The sequence below is a fragment of the Sorex araneus genome, chromosome 4, assembly GCF_027595985.1.
Source record: "Sorex araneus isolate mSorAra2 chromosome 4, mSorAra2.pri, whole genome shotgun sequence".
NCBI lineage: Eukaryota > Metazoa > Chordata > Mammalia > Eulipotyphla > Soricidae > Sorex > Sorex araneus.
In genome coordinates, this window is record NC_073305.1 from 8,774,793 (window position 1) to 8,793,512 (window position 18,720).

General features: G+C 66.3%; 2 protein-coding genes across 3 annotated transcripts in view; one reads left to right on the top strand and one right to left on the bottom strand.

Annotated features, from left to right (window-relative positions):
• Nucleotides 1-396: 396 nt before the first annotated feature.
• Nucleotides 397-6,799, top strand: LOC101554239 (histone H1.8). Of its 2 annotated transcripts, none has more exons than XM_012933750.2 (5): nt 397-666; nt 4,293-4,552; nt 5,264-5,693; nt 6,102-6,163; nt 6,318-6,799. In XM_012933750.2, the coding sequence occupies exons 1-5, from the start codon at nt 570-572 to the stop codon at nt 6,495-6,497; spliced, it is 1,029 nt and encodes a 342-aa protein (XP_012789204.2). In that variant the 5' UTR covers nt 397-569; the 3' UTR covers nt 6,498-6,799. The 2 variants fall into 2 exon arrangements, with proteins under 2 accessions (XP_012789204.2, XP_054992570.1); XM_055136595.1 differs by having other exon boundaries at nt 5,264-5,708; nt 6,318-6,798.
• A 2,382-nt stretch (nt 6,800-9,181) lies between these two features.
• PLXND1 (plexin D1) overlaps nt 9,182-18,720 on the bottom strand; it is a 33,028-nt gene continuing 23,489 nt past the window's right edge. Inside the window, exons 20-36 of the mRNA XM_055136532.1 lie at nt 18,243-18,357; nt 16,475-16,582; nt 16,259-16,371; nt 15,636-15,740; nt 14,847-14,977; nt 14,550-14,748; nt 13,922-14,068; nt 13,661-13,817; nt 13,243-13,346; nt 13,107-13,170; nt 12,609-12,643; nt 12,292-12,396; nt 11,966-12,129; nt 11,074-11,221; nt 10,524-10,664; nt 10,261-10,335; nt 9,182-10,130 (exon numbers count right to left, since the gene is read on the bottom strand). Coding sequence (XP_054992507.1) covers nt 10,014-10,130; nt 10,261-10,335; nt 10,524-10,664; nt 11,074-11,221; nt 11,966-12,129; nt 12,292-12,396; nt 12,609-12,643; nt 13,107-13,170; nt 13,243-13,346; nt 13,661-13,817; nt 13,922-14,068; nt 14,550-14,748; nt 14,847-14,977; nt 15,636-15,740; nt 16,259-16,371; nt 16,475-16,582; nt 18,243-18,357 — 2,028 coding nt within the window. The 3' untranslated portion in view covers nt 9,182-10,013. The remainder of the gene's footprint in view (nt 10,131-10,260; nt 10,336-10,523; nt 10,665-11,073; nt 11,222-11,965; nt 12,130-12,291; nt 12,397-12,608; nt 12,644-13,106; nt 13,171-13,242; nt 13,347-13,660; nt 13,818-13,921; nt 14,069-14,549; nt 14,749-14,846; nt 14,978-15,635; nt 15,741-16,258; nt 16,372-16,474; nt 16,583-18,242; nt 18,358-18,720) is intronic.

Consider the following 18,720-nt stretch of genomic DNA (forward strand, 5'->3'; position numbering starts at 1 on the left):
TTCATCACGCGGCGGAGGAAAGAGAGCCTCTTATCATTGTTTTAATTTTAATTTCCCTGAGTGCCGGGGAGGCTGAGGATATTTGCCCGTGTTTATCAGTCTTTTTGGAGAATTGCCTGTTCCGCGTCTTTGTCCACTTTTCCCATTGGACAGGGCCCTTATTGATGAGGCCCCGCTAAGCAATTAGGTTGGAAAACCGTTCCCCCGCCCTTAAAGATTCCCTTCTTCAAAAACAAAACCAACCGACGACGGAGGGGCCACTGTCTGCGGCAGACACCCCCCAGTGCTGGGGCGGGACGGCCAGTGGAGAGGGATGGGCAGCCGCGGGAAGGGGGGGGAAGATGGGGGGGAGGATGGGGGGGCGGGGTGGGCCTTCTGCCGCCCAGGTGTGGCCAATTCTGCCAGCAGCGACCCCAGGCACGGAGGTCAAGTTCAGCCGAGGTCACGTGGAGGGAGGGGCTGTGGGGGTCGAGTCCCAGCCGGCCTGCCCCATCAGCGCCCGGTGTATAAGTGGGGGTGGGAGGTGGCCAGCCACAGCCTCACGCTGCCCTTACCTGCCCGCCTGTGCCATGGCGCAGAAGAGAAGGACCTTCACCCTCTACTCCTCTTCCTCCACCACCACCTTCGCCGCCTCTGTGGACTCGCCCGTGGAGCCTAAAAAGCCGGGTAAGCACCGGGCCGGGCCCTCGCACCCTGCCCAGCCGTTCCCATGTGCAGTGGAAAGATTCCCTTTCCCGGAATCTCCCCCCTTCCTGGCCCTCCTGCTCCCCCGGAGCCCCCAGCGCCCACCCCCCCAGGCTGTTGAGTTCACCTGCGCGTTTGGCAGAGATGAAGGCCCAGGAGCAGGGCCAGGTGAGGTGTGGGCCCCGGGGCGGCGGGGGGGGCAGGAAGGGGGCAGGGCAGCTGGAGGGCAGGCCCAGAGCACAGATGTCAGAGGCAGAAGGATTTGGGGGTACACCCCAAGTTTCAATCAATAGCACTTGGCATTGCTCCGGGTGGGCTTCCAGTTAGGCGGAGGCCCCCTCCCATCCTTTCTCTTGGGGCGTCCCCGGGACCGGAACAAGCCTGCCGAGCTCGCAGACCCGCTTCATCACGGGGCCTGTCTTCACCGTCAGACCCAGAATTGCCCTTGTGAGGTCTGGGAAAGCTTCCTGGAGGAGGTACCTGGAACCTAAATAAGCCTCCCCCAGAGAAAGAGATGGGGCAGGAAGGGCTTCGAGCTCCAGGTGCCTCTCGGACACACGTAGCCTGGCTTGGGGAGTTTGCAGGTGGGGTGTGTGTCTGTGTGTCTGTGTGTGTGTCTGTGTGTGTGTCTGTGTGTGTGTCTGTGTGTGTGTCTGTGTGTGTGTCTGTGTGTGTGTCTGTGTTGTGTCTGTGTGTGTGTCTGTGTCTGTGTGTCTGTGTCTGTGTGTCTGTGTCTGTGTGTGTGTGCACTAACATGTGCACTCGTGTGTGACCAAGTCACTGCTGGGGGCCCTAGGAGGGGGAGGAGGGGGAGGAGCGAGCAGGGCAGGGCAGGGTCAGGACTGGGGGCTCCTCCTGGGTATCTGGCTGGCGGGTGGGGACGCCGTTCCCGGGGGAGAGCAGGCGCAGGGCGGTCGGGGGGTCTGGGGTCTTGGGCTGTGACCAGGCCCAGGCCCTCAGGACATCGGGGAGCCTCGAGGGCGGCTCCTGGGACCGCCCGGTGTGGGGAGGGCAGAGGTCGGGCGTCACCCGGACCCAAGCACCCCTCTAGAGATGAGCTGATCCTGAATAAATGCCCCCTTTCCTGGGAAAGCCACAAGCAGAAACCCCGTGTCTCCCTGAAGCCGCCTTCTTTGGGCCGAAGAGAGAGCACCAGAGAGCGAGCACTGGGTGAAGGTGTCGGCCTCTCCACTGCTGGTTCCAGGACACAGTCTCCTAAAGCGCAGCCGGGAGCAGCCCCCAGCGCTGCCCGGTGCCCCCGAGGGATCGGCCTGCTCTGGTGAACCCAGAGTAAAGCCCACCCAACCCCGCTCACTCCAGCACCCGCCCGGGGCAATGTCAGACACTTGATCTTGGTTATGTTGCTTTTTTTGGGGGGGGCCCACACCCGGCGATGCTCAGGGCTGACTCCTGGCTCTGCACTCCGGGATGACTCCTGGTGGGCTTGCAGGACCCTATGTATGGGATGCCGGGATCCAACTGGTTCGGCTGCTTGCAAGGCAAACGCCCTCCCCCATGTTCTGTGGCTTCAGCCCCAGCGCCAGCCACTGCCCTGTAGACCCTCTAAGACGCTCCTTCCCATGTCGCAGGCGGGAAGACAGAGGCCCAGAAAGCAGAGTGGACACTGGCTGACCCGGGGCCCACCCAGGCACAGGTTCACCCCACCCCCGGAGCCCAGGCCCTCCCATACCGGAGGGAGCGGGCTCAGAGCACCAGGTCCGGGTCTGTTGGGTGTCGAGAATGGGGGCGGGGAGCAGGGGGGTTTTGTTTCTCTATAAATATGTTTCAGTCCAGTAGGTGCTTTTTTTTTTTTTTTGCCTCTAATTTTGGCAAATGGATCCGCAATCCCATTTCCTCGCCACATTTAAACCAGGTATCCGAGTCGCTCGGCGTCTGCGCACCTTCTGGAGGCAGGCGTGGCTCCCACCCCCGGTCCTGCGTCCTCTTGTGCAACTTTTTTTTCCCTAGAGCAGCTTATTTTGAGAGACAATTTACATATCTTACGATTCACCCATTTAAAGTGGCCAATGGCTTCCTTAGACTCCCGGCTCTGTACCCAGACCCACAGTCGCTTTTAGAATATTCTGGAAAACCAGGACCAGCGCTCCTGCTCCGGTCCCGCCCACCCCCCACCCGCCCCAGGAAACCCCTTGCCTCTACCGTCGTGCCCCTTTCGGATCATTTCTTGACCTTCATGGAAGCGAAAGGCCGGCGTGCTGCGGGGGGGGGGAGGGGGGCTCACTCCTGATGCCACGTGAGCGGGGACCCCCGGCCCCATCTGACGTAGGGAGCTCCCACACCTCCATCAGCGTCCCGTGTCACCTCTGCACCCCACCCCACGCCTCTCCCTCTGCTCCCCCGAGGGGGCCCTGTCTGATGGCGTCTGTTGTGGTGTTCACGCCGCTCTGCAGCACGGCCGAGTTCATCTGGCGCCCGGCCTCCTCCCTCAGATTACTTCGCGCACTCGGAAGCCGCCAGGCGACCCACTTTCTTACGACTCGGCTTCCAGGCAGACGAACTGGGTGCCCCTCTCAATGCGCGTGCCTGGGCCCTGCCGTGCCAGGGGTTCCCGCAGGCCCATCTTGGGGGGGCTCCAAGCCTGCCCTGCAGTGACCAGGGTGGCCTGATGCAGGGACTGAATGGGGCCCGCTGGGCGAAAGGCAGGTGCCCGGGTCCCTCTCTCCAGCCTCCGGGGTACTTTTCCCAACTTCTGTGTGTGTGTACGTGTATACGTGTGTGTGCATATACACGCACGCGTGTGCGCTTGAGCCACACCCGGAGACGCTCAGGGCTTACTCCTGGCTCTGCACTCAGGAATCCCTCATGGTGGTGCTCGGGGAACCACATGGGATGCCGGGGATCGAACCCGGGTTGGCTGCATGCAAGTCACATCCCACTCCCCGATGATGGTGCCCCTCCCCGCTGTACCGTCGCTCTGGCCTCAGCTTTTCCTAACTCCTGCTCCGGGCAGCTGGCGTGGAGCCGGCCCCCAGGCCCGTGGCCCCGTCCCTGAGGTTCAGGGCTCCCGGCTGGCACCGCAGCTTCTCTCCTCTGTGGCTGCCCTGCTGCTCTGCATCTTCCCTCGCCACACGCCACCCCCAGTGTCCCCAGCGTCCCCTCCCAGAGCCCCCGCCTTCTTGCCTGCAGCACCCCCCCCCCATGCGCAGTTCTCAGCGAGGGCCCTGCGGGGCACCGGGCACAGGCCTGCATCTGGCACCTTCTTTCTCTCCTCTCCGTTCGTAAGAGAATCCAGGAGGCCGGCTGGAGCGATGGGCGTTTGCCTGCACTCGGCCAGCCTGGGCCGGACCCCCAAGCCACTGGCACCGCCAAGGTCCCCGAGCCCCGCCAGGCGTGACCCCTGAGTGCAGAGACGGGAGGAGGCCCTGAGCACCGCCATGTGTGGGCCTTTGTAAAAGAATCTGGGCCCTGGGCCCCAGAACACCCCTGGTCCCACAACGACCCGCGTTAGGGGGCTTTGGGTCTAAATCCCCACCCCTCCACGTGGGCCCCGCAGTGCGGCCCCGCCAGGCGCAAGGAGGCCACGTCCCAGGGGCCCCAGTGGGGTCCATGCAGGCCCCGGGTGACCCGTCCACTGTCCGTCCCCGCAGGCTGGGACCAGGCCCGAGCCCTCCGGCTGCGCCGGCACCCCCCCGTGCTGCACATGGTCCTGGAGGCCCTGCGGAACACGCAGCGCCCCGGGGGCACCTCGGTGGCCGCCATCAAGGTCTACATCCTGCACAAGTACCCCACAGTGGACGTGCTCCGGCTCAAGTACCTGCTGAGGCAGGCGCTGGCCACAGGCGTCAGCCGCGGCCTCCTCACCCGGCCGGCCAACTCCAAGGCCAAGGGGGCCACCGGCAGCTTCAAAGTGAGTTCGGCTCGGGGCCGGCTGCCCTCCCGGCAGGGCCCCAGCGCGGGGAGCTTGGGGGCTCACAGCTCCTCCCCAAGTCCTCCTCCTCCTCTCACAGTCCAGAAAGGCTGAGGGCCGGCCAGGGGTGTCGCAGTGGGGCTGTTTCTGGTTTGAGGTCAGGGGACAAGGTCAGCAGAGCAGGGCTATAAAAGGTGGGGGCCCTCAGTGCCTCGGGGCCCCACTGCACGGATGGGAAGACTGAGGCCGGCGGACACATCTCCAGCCGGGAGGGCAGCGGGCAGAGGGCCGGTTCCTGCGGCTCGACTCTGGAGCGTGACAGGGCAGCAGAGTTCAGAGTTCCCGTGTGGGGGGGATGCGGAAGGGGGACTCCAAGGAGACAAAGATCAGAACCGCTGAGGGTGGGGTGGGCTGCTCCCTGGGTCGGCTTCGGGGCTCTGGCCCCAGCAGCTGTGAGTGTGTGGGGAGACGGGTGCGGGGTGCCGGCACCCACCCACGGGGGCAGACGCAGGGGGGAGCCAGTGCCCACCCACACGGGGGCCCAGGAGCCGGTCCTGCCTTCTCCCCTGGACCCTGAGTCTCTCTGGCGCCTTCTTTGCCCCCCTCCGCCTGCACCAGCCTTCTGCCGAGTCTCCCGTGGGCTCCAGGGCGGGGGCGGGGGGGCCCAGAGCCCCTGTTCTCAGCAAGGCCCCCCCTTCTCTTCCTCTCCAGCTAGTTCCTAAGCCCACGAAGAAAACCCAGACCAAGAAGACGTGCCCCAAAGCAGCCCCCAGAGACCCCGGCGAGGCCAAGGAGCAGGGCCCCAGGAGAGCCAGCAAGGCCGAGAAGGGTCTTCCCAGCCCAGCCCAGGCCAAGAAGGACCCCAGGAAGCCGGGAGAGGGCAAGGCGGCTCCCCCCAAACCCGGAGCAGCCAAGGATAAGCCCCCCCGAAAGGCCGGCGAGACCAAAAAGGGCCTTTCCGAGCCGGGCCAGGGGCCAAAGGGACCCCAGAAGGCAAGTGAGGGGAAGGGGGCGCGTGCGAAACCAAGCACGGCTGAGAAGGCCCCCCAGAACGGCAGCCAGACCAAGGCCAGCCAGGCCCCCCGGCCCCCCGGCAAGGCCAGCAAGGCCCCTCCCAGTGGGAAGCCAAAGGCCGCAGGAGGTAGGAGCCAGCCAGGTAGGTGTCTGTGGGGTGGGGGCGGGGGTCAGGGTGGGGGGGTCCAGCAACTCTGGGCTGTGTGGCGGGATGAGGCGCCTGCTCTGGGGAGGATGTTTCCTGCTCCCGTGAAAGTATCTGACACGACCTGCCAAGGTCGGGTATAGCTGGGCACAGGTTGTGGGGGGCCTCCATGGAGGAGCCTGAGGCGTCAGAGGCGGCTTCCCGGAGGAGGTGTCTCAGGCAGGAGAGCAACCTGTGCAGAGGCTTGGGGCAGAAGGAAGGGGCGTGTGCAGCAGCTGCGGCTGGTTCTGGCTGAGGGCTGCTGGGAGGCCGAACCGAGGCCCTGGCCCCCCGCCCCCCCCCCAGCTCTGCCTTATGGGAGTCCTTCCCGCTGCCTCCACCGCCTCACAGGTGCCGACGCCCTCAGGAAAACCAAAGTGAAGAGCAGCAGCTCCAAGGCCACGGTCAGCAAGGTAGGTGCCTCGTGCCCCCTCCTAGGGCGGCACCGGGTGCGGGGAGGGAGTGCGCTGTCCCCGGTGTGTACCCCCTGCCGGGACACCCCCCCCCCCGCCCCGGGGCGGCCCTAGCCGGGCCCCAGCCCTGCCCACTTGGGGCTGTTTCTTCCAGAGCGAGAATGGCGCCGTGTCCCCCTCGGGGAAGGAGGCGAAGGCCCAGGGGGGGCTGCAGCCGGGAGCCAAGGCCCGGCGGCCTCCCAAGGGCAGTGCTCCGGCCAGGAAGAAGATGGACTTGAGCCCCAAGGCCTCAACAGCCGTGGCAGACAGCCGGGGGTCAGGGGCCAAGACCTAGAGGCCGGGAGGGAGAGACGGAGATTCCGCAGGAGTTTTATCCCCACGTGCCGTCACCGGCTCGCTGTACCCCGCTTATCAATAAAGGTGCTTTTGCTTCTCACACAAGCCGGCGAGGAAGGCAGCGGCAGCTGAGGCTGAAGAGTTTGGCCACAGGGCTCAAACCGTTGGGAAGACTGTGCCCTTCAAGGAGCTGGCGCAGGGCCCTAAGGCACGTGAGGGTACCGGAAGGTTCCATGCAGCCTGAGGTCTTTGAGGGCATCCTGGAAGAGGTGGCTTTTTTTTGGGGGGAGGGTTTCACACCCAGTGGTGCTTGGAGGCCAAACCCAGACCATGCAGTACCAGGGAGCAAACCAGGGCTCGTGCATGTTCTTCGGCCCTTTGAGTGAAAGGTCCGGCCTAGTGACCTTTGGTCTGGCAAGGGTGACAGGTGAGGGACATCACAGTAGCATTAGGGTGCAGCTGTGGGGGTCGAGGGGGCAGGGGAGGGGCATTGGGAAGCCACTCGGGACGCCCCCGGCCCTGCTAGGACCCACAGGGACGCCCTTCCAGGCCTCGGCCCACAGACCCCTGTGCCAGGCGGCTGAGGGGGCCCCTCGGAGGGTCTGGCTGTCTTGACGGTGACCGTCTCCCACCACCAGGCAGTGACCCCCAGTCTCTGGGCCGGGCGTCTGCTCCCCGTGTGGTTTGGTGATGCTCTGAGAGCTCAGCTGCCCGCTCTGGGGCCCCCGGGGGTCACTTTCAATGAGCAGCCCAGGAGTCATCACCTGGGGTCCCCAGTCGAGCTGCCCAGGTGACGGACAGGGACAAGGGGCCACTGTGTGAAGGGACGATGGGTCACGTGACTGCCAGGCAGGACTTTGGGCCCGTCGTCATGGTGCTAAGGGGCCACTGGGGGTCAGCTGGCAGCACGGGGACTTCAGGGGCCCCACCCCGTGGCAGGGCCCCCACTCGGGTGCGCGCGGCTGTGGTGCTTGGCTCTGGGTTTGTGGGCAGGAGTTGCTGAGATGGTCAGTGGAGCCGTGTGAGCTGAGGTGGGGTCTCGGGGACTCGGGCAGGGAGATGATCGAGAATCGAGGGAAACCGAGGCTGCCTTCCTGCTCCCGAGGGCCCCCACCTTCTCTGCCCTGAATCCCACGAGAGGCTGAGGCGGTGTCTGTGCTGGAAGCTTCCCTGGGGTGTCTGTCATGTGGCTGCCGGCAGGTCCCGGGGGTGGCGGCACGAGCAGACGGCGGGGACCGGGCTGGGCGGGGGGCTGGGGCCTGTGGGCTGGGTGGGGGGTGCTGGGGGCGCTCGCCGGCCATCTCCTCTCTGGAGGCCAGGCAGTGTCCAGCCCCCGAGAGACGTGGGCAAGTCCCCGGCTCCCGCAGGGGGACGGGAGCCCCTCGTGCTAGGAGCTACAAGGCGGCCCCTCAGGGGTGCCGGCAAGGCGGGGTGGCTCCCAGGAGCTGGCCACCGTCTGTGCCGAGAAGTGACCCCGGCAATCCGAGAGCGCCTCCACGTGCAAATGTATTCCTGCGTCGCCGCGAGAGGGGCCCGCATGCTAATCAGCGCGAGAACAGGCTGCGGAATATTTAATGACACGGAAAGATGCCGTCGACATATTGTCGCTCGCGGGGGGAGGCGGCAGCAGGTTACAAAGTGCTGCGCGCCCCCCGTTCCCACCCGTGCCCAGCCCCCCGCCCCCCCCCCCCCCGCCCGTCGCAGGCGGCTCAGAAAGGGGGTTCTGGGAGCCGGAGCGCCAACTCCCTCCGCTCACCGTGCCGGCTGACATTTCTCCAGGAGCCGGTTTCCTCCCTCGAATCGCACGCACGCACGCAGGCACACACAATCCCGATCAGATGTGTCAATAACGGGAAATCTGCTGCTTAATAAAAAGGAATCTGTGCTCCGAACAGAAGATTTGAAACCGTGGAAGAGTCTCTCCCCACCCAGCAGCCACTCGGAGGAAAAGGCTATTTGGGGAGCTAAAAATAGGGTTTTTTGGTTTTTTTTTTTACTTTTCTCACTTTTTCTGTTCTCATTAATTCTAGAACTGGTGTTGGTGGGATTTTGCTGGGATCGCAGGAATTTTCCTGTCCTAGTTTCCCTCCTGATAAGCGTGCGAGCACTTTCCTCTTGTGAAGGGCAGAGATGGGCCTGCCGGGGCGTCTGAGCTGGGGGTCTCTGTCTTGTGACCTTTGCTGAGGCTGGGGGATAAACCTCCTCCCGGGTTCAAGTCCAGAGTCCACTGGTAAGGCTGGGGGGGAGGGGCGGGGGATCTTCATGGCACCTCTTGTCCCCAAGTTCAGCAGCCCAGGTCCCTCGCCTGCCTGCCGGCAGGGGCCCAGGTTACTGGGGGAAACGGAGCAATGAGACATTTTTCCAGAAACAGGTGAGAAACTTAGGGCCTGAGTGTCAGTGTCCCTCGGGTGGCCACCTTTTGGGTCCCCGCACATTTGGGGGCCACTGTGGAGACAGGCCTGGGGGAAGCCTGGGCGGGAGGAAGAAGGCCCTTGGTAGTGCATGTCCCTGCTGCTGAGGTCCAGGGAGGTGACACCCCTCCCCGTCCCAGGCTCCCCAACTCCCTCTGCCCGAACTCCAGGAAGGAGCCTGGTGCCGGGGAGGGGGTGGGGGTGTGTGTGCCAGGCCAGCCCCTCTCCTCCTGCCCGGCTCCCTCCGAATAAAGGCTGCTCACTCACGGCGGGCTTTCCCATCAGGCTTTTATTATAAAGAAAGTTCCAGAGAGTCTTGGCGGCCACCGGCTTCCCGCCCAGCACCCGTGGGCTCCTGGCCAGGCGCAGGGCAGGCTGGGTCTTGTTCGGGGGAGCCCGGCTGGTGGCGGGAAGAGACGGGGGGATCTCTGGGGCGCCGGGGCGGGCTCTGCGGGCCTGCCTCTCCTCTGGAACCCTCATTTCCAGTGTTGCGTCGGGGGGCCCTGGGACCGGCGGGGCGCTCTGCACAGCGGCGGATTCACAGTTGGCGCGTGATAAGGTTCTTAATATATAAAAGCTTTTTTTTTTTCTCTAAAAAATAAAGGAGGAAAAAAACCCCACCAAACACAAACAACAAACAGTGGCGTTGTCTTTAGAAACACTCCAGCAAGGTCAAGTCACCGGCTGCAGCCGCCCTGGCCCCTGGCCGGGTCTGCCCAGCGCCCGGGTCCTGCGGGCTGGTGGGCGCCGCACGAGGGCCCTGGGCACTGCCCAGCCCAGGGTCCCACCAAATGTGACCCTGCCCAGCGTGGCGGCCGGGCCGTGGGCGGTGGGGCTGGACACGGCCGGAAGCCCCCCTGCCTGCATGAGGTAGTGTTTCCCGCGGGCCCGGGCGCCCGGCGCTGCCAGCCTGCGCGCTGCCCTGGGCCGCTGACCGTCAGGCGGGGCTGGGCCAGCAGCAAGCAGCAGCGGCCCGGGGACCTCCCCGGGACGGAATGTGGCATTCCAGTGCCCAGAGGTGGGGGTCCAGGGTCAGGTGAGAGGCGGGGAGCCTGAGGCCAGGGCGGGGGGCCCCTGGCGGCACAGAGGCGCCCCCAGCACGCTCAGGCCTCGCTGTAGCACTCGTAGATGTTGTCCTCCATCAGGGCCACCACCTGCTCGAACTTATGCTGCAGCTGCGTCCTCCGGGCCGTGGGGTTGGCCTCCAGGGCGGCCATGATCTGGGGGGCCGGGGAGGGGACGGGGGGGGGAGCGCTCAGCTGGCGGGAGACGCCCCCGGCCTGCCCCTCCGCCCCAGCCCCCCGCAGCCCACCAGCCGAGCCGAGCCGAGGAGCGGGCGGCGGCGCTCACCTGCGGGCGGTACCTCTTGGCGTATTTGTAAATCTCGGCCATGGCCACGCTGGTGTTGAACTCGTTCTGGTATTTCTGCGGGGAAGGGGGTGCGTGAGTGCCTGCAGCCTGCTGTCCTGCCCGGCCCCGCCCCTCCTGGCCCCGCCCCACCCCTCCTGGCCTGGCCCCGCCCCCACCCCTCCTGGCCCCGCCCCTCCTGGCCCCGCCCCACCCTCCTGGCCCCGCCCCGTCTGGCCTGGCCCCGCCCCGCGCCCGCCGCCCACCCGGGACTCCTCGGCCAGGTGCGCGTTCATCTCCTGCTCGCTGAGCGGCGTCATGTCGTGGATCTGCTTGTAGTAGCGCTGCACGATCTTGCGGTACTCGGGGATCTCCTTGGCGTACAGAAGCTTGTTGGTGGGCGAGTCCTGGCACGCACGGAGAGGGGGGGCAGGCGCCGGTGAGCACAGGGCCGCTGCGTCTCCCATCCCTGGCCGCCCGCCCGCCCGCGCGGTCCCTGCGGCCCCCACGGACGCCTCCTCGGGTGCCCCGGCTGCTCAGTTCCCCCACGGGGCACAGCTGGGTCTCGCTCCCGGGGCCTGGCCAGGCAGTTGCCCACGATCGCCCCCGCCTCTGACCTGGGCTCTGGGCACCCCCCCCCCAGTCCACTGTGCCGACCTGGCGCTTCCGGCTGCCTCCCGGCCCCCACGCCCCAGACCCGTGCCCGCGAGGCCCCACCCCCACCCCCGCGCACCCCACCTTGCCCAGCTGGAGGTCGGGCCCCCACGCCCCAGACCCGTGCCCACGAGGCCCCAACCCCACCCCCGCGCGCCCCACCTTGCCCAGCTGGAGGTCGGAGATGGAGCAGGCGTCGATGAAGGCCTGCGCGATGACCGACAGGCAGGCGTCCATGTGGTCCGTCTTGTCGATGTCGAAGACGAACTGGGGGTTCTTTAGGATGTTCACCCAGAACCGGAGCGGGAGGCTGGGTGGGGGGCGGGGAGTAAGCCTGGGCGGGCTGCGGCCCGGGGGGTGGAGCTGCAGGGCGGGCGGGGGCTGGGGGTCTGCGTCCGCCCCCATGCCCACGGGGTTGTCTCCCGCAGGGTCCTGCTTCACATCAGGAATCTCCCTCTGCGGCCGGCTCCTCCCTCTCGGTCTCCCTCCCCGCACAGCAGCGGGCCGGCCACTAGCTGGGGACCTGGCCAGGAGGGGGCCGGCCAGGCCTGGGGGCGCCGGAGGGGGCTGGCTACGGCCTCCCACAGAGATCTGAAACTCCGGGACGGAAACATTTCTTTTTTGTTGTTGTTGTTTGTTTGTGAGTGTTTTTTGGGCCACCCCCGGCAACGCTCACGGCTGACTCCTGGCTCTGTGCTCAGAACGCACTCCTGGTGGTGCTCCCGGGCATCGACCCCCAGGTCAGCTGTGTGTAAGGCTAATGCCCTCCCCGCTCTCCTCTCGCTCCACCACCCCTCCCCCCAGGGGCGTTCTGAGCGCCTCTGTGGGGCGTCTGTCACCCCCAAAAGCTAAGATGTGCCTCAGACAAGGGTCTGAGGTCACAGGGTGCTGTGACGGGAAGGACGCAGTGAGCCCGCCCACAAGGAGCTAGGCCCGGCCGGACAGCTGCCCGACCTGAGCACAGAGAGGCCCATTTCCTGGCTGGAGGTCACACAGCAGCGTGGCCCTGCTCTGGGCCCCTGTCTGGGCACCATCGCATCCACCCCCGGCCTACCTGTTGGTCTTCCAGATGTGCAGCGTGTCAGGGTCCGAGATGCCTCTCTTCTCGGCCTGTTCCTCCAGGAAGTCGAAGAAATACTTGACGGCCAGCGGGGGCTTATCTTCACGGATACTCAGGATGGCCTTGAACAGGTCGTCCAGAAACTTCTGCAGCGTGCCCTGCGGGGCGGGGCGGGGGGACGGGGGAGCCGCTGTCAGTCCAGGACCGCCCGTGGCGAGTGAGTGGTGCCCCCACAGTCCCGGGGAGGGGAGAGAAGTGCCCCGGGTGGGAAAGGGGGCGCGGAGCAGAGGCTGGGGGCCCCGGGGCGAGGGCCCCCGCACCTTGGTGGACAGCAGGCGCGTCAGGTAGATTTCGGGGAGGACCTTCTTGCGGTGGCTCTGCCGGTGCGACTTCTTGGGCTCCGCCAGCTCATCCGTGGGCAGCACCTGGACGGGGGTCGGTGGGTGCTGGCCCTGAGCACCCGCCCCTGCCCCCCCTGCACGCGAGCAAGACTCCCGCTGACTCTGGGGCCTGGCGCGGCCCCCTCCGGGGCACCCCCCTCTTTCCCAGAGCCTGGGAGCCCGGTGTGGGGGGAGGGGGGCGGCAGGCCAGGCCACACCCAGGGAGGGTGCGCCCGGGGCGAGAGGCGGGCACTCACCAGATGGAAATACTTCTCCGTGTCCAAGTCCTTCACTGCGGGTGGAAAAACACACAATAAATAAACAAGAGGAAGGAGAGGGGCGAGGAACGGAAAGGGGGCGCGGGAAGGCGGTCCAAGGAGAGCGCGGGGGGAGGGACAGACGGGCAGAAGGACAGACGGACAGAAGCGAGCACAGGCCCGGGAGAGGGTGCGAGCGAGGGAGGGGAGAGGCCTGGGGTCCCAGAGCTGCCTTCCCGGTCCGCCCCAGGCTCCTGCCGTCCCAAGGGTCGCGGCAGCTTCCAGGAGGCCCGAGGCCCGGGGGTGCCCAGACTCGCCCAGCCGCCTGGCCGGGGGGCCCTGCGGGGGTGGACAGAGGAAGGACAGCCCTGAGGCACAGACCCAGCGGCCTCCCCTCGGCCTGGCAGGGCCCCAGCAGGCAGCCGGAGATGTGGCAGCCCCAGCCGGCCCCACGCTGGGGCCTCAGTTTCCCCTGGGCCCCCAGGCGGCCAGCGCTACCTCTGCCCCGGGTGTTGTCCTTCTTGTCGGAGAGGCTCATGGCCAGGGAGGCGCCTTCAGGGATCTGAAGGGAAGGAGGGGCGGAGGTCAGAGGTCAGGCGGGCGATGGCGGGGCGCAGGAGGGCCCGGCACCCACCTTGTAGTGGGCCAGTGTGTTGAGTTTCTTGCGACCATCCTCGACCACTGAGGTGTCGTCCAGGTCCCGCAGGATGTAGCTCTGGGTGCTGGAGGCAAACCACTCTGGGGCACAGAGCGGGCAGAGGGTCAGGCCCCCCGCCTCTGTGCTCAGGGGACAAACCGTCTACCAGTTTCCTGCCCCCGCCCCCCCCGCCGCCATCCCAGGGAGTCACCAAGTTCTGTGCTTCTGCCCCTTCGTCCTCACAGTTACCCAGGGAGTCTTGAACATCTTGCCCTTCCCAGACTCCTACGCACCCTTCAAAACCCACTCCCGCATGCCCCATGTAGGGACGGACGCCCTCCCGGCACAGTGGGCCCGAGCCTCTCAGAAGGGAGAGAAGCAGGTGACTCATGCACAGATCCCCACCCCTGCCCACCCAGGTCGACGTCCTCGGCGCGCGGCCACTGCGAGTAGGGGACGTTCTTGCAGAAGGCTTCTAGAATCTTCTCCTTCACCTGTGTCAGCGTGTCAGTGTCCATGGCCCGCACGCTCAGCGAGTCCATGCCACAGCCCTGGAAGGACACGTTCAGGTTCTGCAGGAGAGAGAGGGCCAGAGGGTGAGCAGTATGCGGGGGCCAGCGGGGGCCTGGCTTCTCCCCCTCCCCCTCCCCCTCCGCGCTCTTCCCGCAGTGCTCACCCGGGGCTTGGCCTCGATGTTCTCCCGCAGCAGCCACTCCTCGTTGAGGGTGTAGCGGGCCTTGCCGGTGATGGCGTCGATGGAGCCCTTGTTGACCTGCTGCTTGATGGCGCAGAGCAGCAGGAAGAAGGGCTCCCCGACCGTCTCCTGGGGACGCGCGGTGGTCAGTGCAGGCAGCGGGGCACGGTGTCCCCCACCCCGCCCCCCGCCCGGGCTCTCAATGAACCTGCACTGGCTACGCGCGGACATGCCTGACACCCCAGGGACCCCTCTGGTCCCCGCGACTGGCCACTGCCAGGGCCCTGAGGGTCGACGCACCCAGGGACACGGGGTCAGCGCGGGCAGAGCTGGGCCCCACCCCCAGAGTACCATCCCCCAGCCGGAACGGGGTCCCTAGGGTGGGGGACAGGCCGGGGCTGGGGGAGGCCCCGGCAGGGAGGGACCTGGGTCCCGGGTCCCCCTCGGCCTGACGCTTCCTGCCCCGGGGCCCAGGGGGAGACAGAGCAGTGGCGACATGTGGCAGGGCTCGGGCCCGCAGGATGCGGGGTCACGCCGGGCTCCACATGCCAGACTGCCCGGTCCTCTGAGTCACCCGTAACCTCCCGCTGCCCGCCCGCGGCGCCCTCACCCGCAGGCAGCTGTACATGCAGATGGACATCCAGTTGGTCAGCATCTTCTCCACCACCGACTCCGTGCGCCGCAGCATGAGCTTCGGGTTCTTGGCGGCCGAGGCGTCGATGAGGTCGACCAGCAGCTCCTTCATGATGCCCGTGTAGTACTCCAGCTTGCTGTGCAGCGCGATGGTCAGCAGCGACGCCAGGCTGCACCTGCGCGGGCACGGCCGTCAGCCCCGCGGGCCCGGCCCAGCCTGGTGGGCCCAGCCCGGCCCGTCCCGGGGGCGCAGGACACGGGGCGCCGGCCACACCTGTCGCGCACGGCGAAGTCCTTCTGCTGCTCCAGCGCGTGCACGAAGACGATGAGGAAGTGCTTGTTGTTCAGCAGAGACGAGAACAGGCCGATGCCCTCCTCCATGTGCGGCCGGCAGCTCTCGGGGACCTGGGGGGCACCCGGGCCCGTGCCCTGAGCCGGGAGCTGCCCACGCTGACGGGCACCTCTGACTCCCCAGGAGAGCCACCCCCAGGGGAGCTCGGAGGACGAGCCGGAACCCGGCAGCGAGGCCCGGGGCCGCTCAGGGGTGCCCGTCCTCCTCGATCAGCCCGGGGGTCAGCACCCAGAGTGGCTGCTTGAGTGCCCCTGGGATGGAGCGCTCACTCCCCGCCAGACGCCGCACTCCTGCACTGTCCACCCTCCCCGCCAACTCATGGAGTGCGCTGGGAAGTGGCTGATTCTGAGGCCCCACAGTGCGCATGCATGTATGCGTGTGTTTACACATGTGCACATGTCTGCATGTGTGTACATGATTGTGCACATGTCTGCATTGTGCACATGTCTGCATGCATGCACACGTTTTGCACATGTCTGCAAGTGTGTATGTGCATACATGTGCACATGTCTGCATGTATGTGCATGTGTGCAGCATGTACCAGTGTCTGCATGTATGTACACACGTGCACATGCCTGCATGTGTGTGCATGTGCAGCATGTACCAGTGTCTGCATGCATGCGTGTGTGCATGTTTGCACACATGTGCATGCGTCTGCATGCCTGTGCGTGTGTGCATGTGCGCATGCGCCCAGGCCATCCAGGTACTCACCCTCCACTCTCCCAGCAGCGGGTGGGTCTCCTGCACGGGGGCACTGCCCTGGGAGTTGAGGGTCTGGGAGGGCAGGACGTAGCGCTCTTCGTTGAGGGAGGAGCACTGTGAACAGAGGCTGCAGCCGCTCAGCAGGGCTGCAGGACTGAGCCTTGCTTTACAGAAGGACGGGGCGGGGGTGGAGCCCAGGGGTCTGGGGGGAGAAACGGGGGGCCGGGGGCTGTGGTGCCAGCACACGGCACACAGCAGCTGGTGTGGGCAGGGGAGGGCGGAGGCCGGCAGGACCAGCGTGGGCAGCTGCCAGGAGGAAGGACGGAGCCTGACGACACCATGGGGCTGTGGCTTCCAGGCAGGAGTCGGGCTGGGGGGCCCCGGGGAAGCCTGGGCACCCGGGGGCACAGGGAGGAAACAGGGCCCCCTCTGTGGGAGAGAGGCCGGGGCAGAGGGGCCGGAGGCCGGTGGTGTCCACGGCACGCCCAGCGGGGAGAGTGCTCGCCCCAGGTAGGGAGGGGCCGGGGCTGCACGGGCCGGGCGTGCAGGTTGCGCACTGCTCCACGGGCCCTGCCCCAAGAGAGCTGAATCGCCCACTGCACAACAAGGCCCCGGGGCGGGCGCGGGCTGACCTTGGGGAAGAAGGTGCGCGTCACAAAGTGCTTGTACTCCAGGAAGGGGATGCCCTGGCTGCGGTTCAGCTCCTTGGTCAGGTCCGTCATGTCCGTCTGCAGCTCGGCAAAACCTGGCGGAGAGGCGGGCACGCGTGTGGGGGTCCGGGCCCCACAGTGCAGCCCGCCGTGGACGCAAGGCCCCTTTCCTACCCCCACCCCCACCCCCACCCCCACCTTTCCGGATTTCCTCGCGGATCTGCGACTCCATCTCCTCCATCTGCAGTAGCGTCTTCTGCCAGTAGCGCTCGGCACGGCGGCTCTTGGTGCAAAACACGAACAGAGCTGGGAGGGGGGCAGGGAGAGGGGGCTCAGGCCCGGACGCTCCCGGAGAAGCAGGGCGGGCCCTGGGCCTGGCGGGACAGCGGAGGGGGCAGGAGGCGGCCCCTCACCCCATCACTTAAACATCAGAGCCCACAAGGGCTTAAGGGATGGGCTGTTTTCTGTTCTGCTTGGGAGCCTTTTACAATTCTCCCTGCGACGGTCAGGGTTCCCTTACGAATAATACACACACACACACACACACACACACACACATATACACGTATATATATATGTTATACCGGAGATTAAACCTCCAGCCTCAGACCTTGCAAGGCCAATGCTCTACTGCTAAGCTAACTCCCCTGGCCCGAGAAAGATTTAAAAGCAGATTATAAAGCAGTATGACTTTATAGTCATTATAATCCCTTTCTGGGATGATTATATAACCCCTTCCTGGGTTTACCCAGAACATACACTGTAGTAAATAGTCCACGGAGCAGTTTACAGAGGAGGAAGTGTACCAGGTGCTAATGATGGGCGTTTTCCCTTTAACACCCCCCCTCCCCCGGTTCTCTACAACACTATTTACTCTTCGGAAACAGCTTTAGGGAGCGGGGAACGCACAGCCTGTAACCCAGAGGCTCCAGCGGGCAGCCAGTGGCTTTGGGTAAATTCCCCGGGTTGTGCAAGGCCTCCCGGATCCCGTTACAGAGCCCAGCCAGGCCGGCCCCTCCCCACAGCCCACGCCCGCCCGCCCCCCGCCCGCCCCGGGTCCCTCGGAGGACTCTGGACACGCCCCCTGCATCCCGCCCTGGTGTGGTCCTTCCTGCCGGTGGCCTCCCCTCACTTCGCTGCCTGCCGTTCTCAAGGTCCCCACGCCCCGTCCACCCCATTCCTGCTCGAGGCCGAACAATAGCCCATTGTCTGCACAGGCCCACGTCCCGCGGCTCCAGCCCCCATGGTGGACATGTGGGTCACTTCTGCCTTCTGGGGAGCATGACTAATGCTGCGGCCCACAGGCGCGGGCGCATTTTTTTTTTTTCTTCTTTGCGCAGACACGGGGTTTCATTTCTCCGGGGCACATTTCCCGGGGGGATCCCGGGGTCACATGCCAACCCCGTTTCCCATCCTGAGGCACTTGGGCCAGAGCGGGCGGGGAGGAAGCCCGACCCAGGGGTGCTGGGGGGCCCCCGGGGTCACGCCCAGGGCTCCTCCGAGCCACCCCCCGGCGGTGCTTGCGCCACTTCCGTCCCTCCAGCAGCGTCTGGCGGTGCCAGCGGCTCTGTGGCTCCGAGTGTGTTTCTGGGCCCGTGACTGTAACAGCCAACGGGCCGAGCCCGCGTGCGTCACTCGGGGGTGGGGAGGGCCCTGCTGGCAGGGCTTGGCCGCCCCACATGGGGTCCATGCTGGGTCCAGCGCGGCCACTGCCGCGCTCGCTGACCAACAGCCCCCACCTCGGGCTCTGAGCGTCACCCGCCTCGGGACTGTCCTGCCCCCACCGGGTGAGGCCCAGGGCTCAGTCATCTCAGCATCCCCGAGAACAAGCCCCCCCGCGTCCTCGCACCCTGGCCTCAGGACAAAGAATCTGTGTGCAGCGCATGCCCCCCAACATCTCCGGAGACCAGACCCCCCCTCCGCCCTCCAGGCCCCGGCCCATGTGCAGGGGTGGGGTGCTCCGTACCGACCACGGACAGCAGCAGCAGGACGCTGCAGATGACGATGGACACGATGATGGCCGTCTCGCTGCCCCCCAGCTGCAGCGTGGCGATGGTCTGGTTGAAGTTGCCCACCTGGACCTGCGTGGGCAGGAGGCTGTCAGCTGGGCCGTGCCGCGGGGCAGCCTCCAAGGCCACCTGCTGTCCCACATGCGCCAGCTAGGCTCACGAAGGGCCACCGGGGTCTGACCTTAGCCCCAACCCTCTGTGGGGGAGGGGTGCCCCAGGGACGGTTGCGGGGCGAGGGGGCGAGGAGTCTGGGGGCAGCGAGAGCTGCTCCACATGCCTGCCCTGTGGCAGGGAGCCCCCGGCTGCTCCTCCCGTGCCCTGCCCGCATGGCCGCCCGGGTCCGAGGGGCCCCACGGGGAAGCGGGACAGCTTCTCCCGGCCTCGCTTCACGCCAAGCAGGTTATTACAGCCGGGGCCTCAGTTTCCTCCCCTGTC

What these genes read in the sequence shown, in the direction of transcription:
- LOC101554239 (XM_055136595.1), top strand. Translation starts at nt 570, where the DNA reads ATGGCGCAGAAGAGAAGGACCTTCACCCTCTACTCCTCTTCCTCCACC. An exon ending in AGGAGGTAGGAGCCAGCCAG is followed by an intron (nt 5,709 to 6,101) that starts GTAGGTGTCTGT and finishes ACCGCCTCACAG; the next exon opens with GTGCCGACGCCCTCAGGAAA. An exon ending in CCAAGGCCACGGTCAGCAAG is followed by an intron (nt 6,164 to 6,317) that starts GTAGGTGCCTCG and finishes TGTTTCTTCCAG; the next exon opens with AGCGAGAATGGCGCCGTGTC.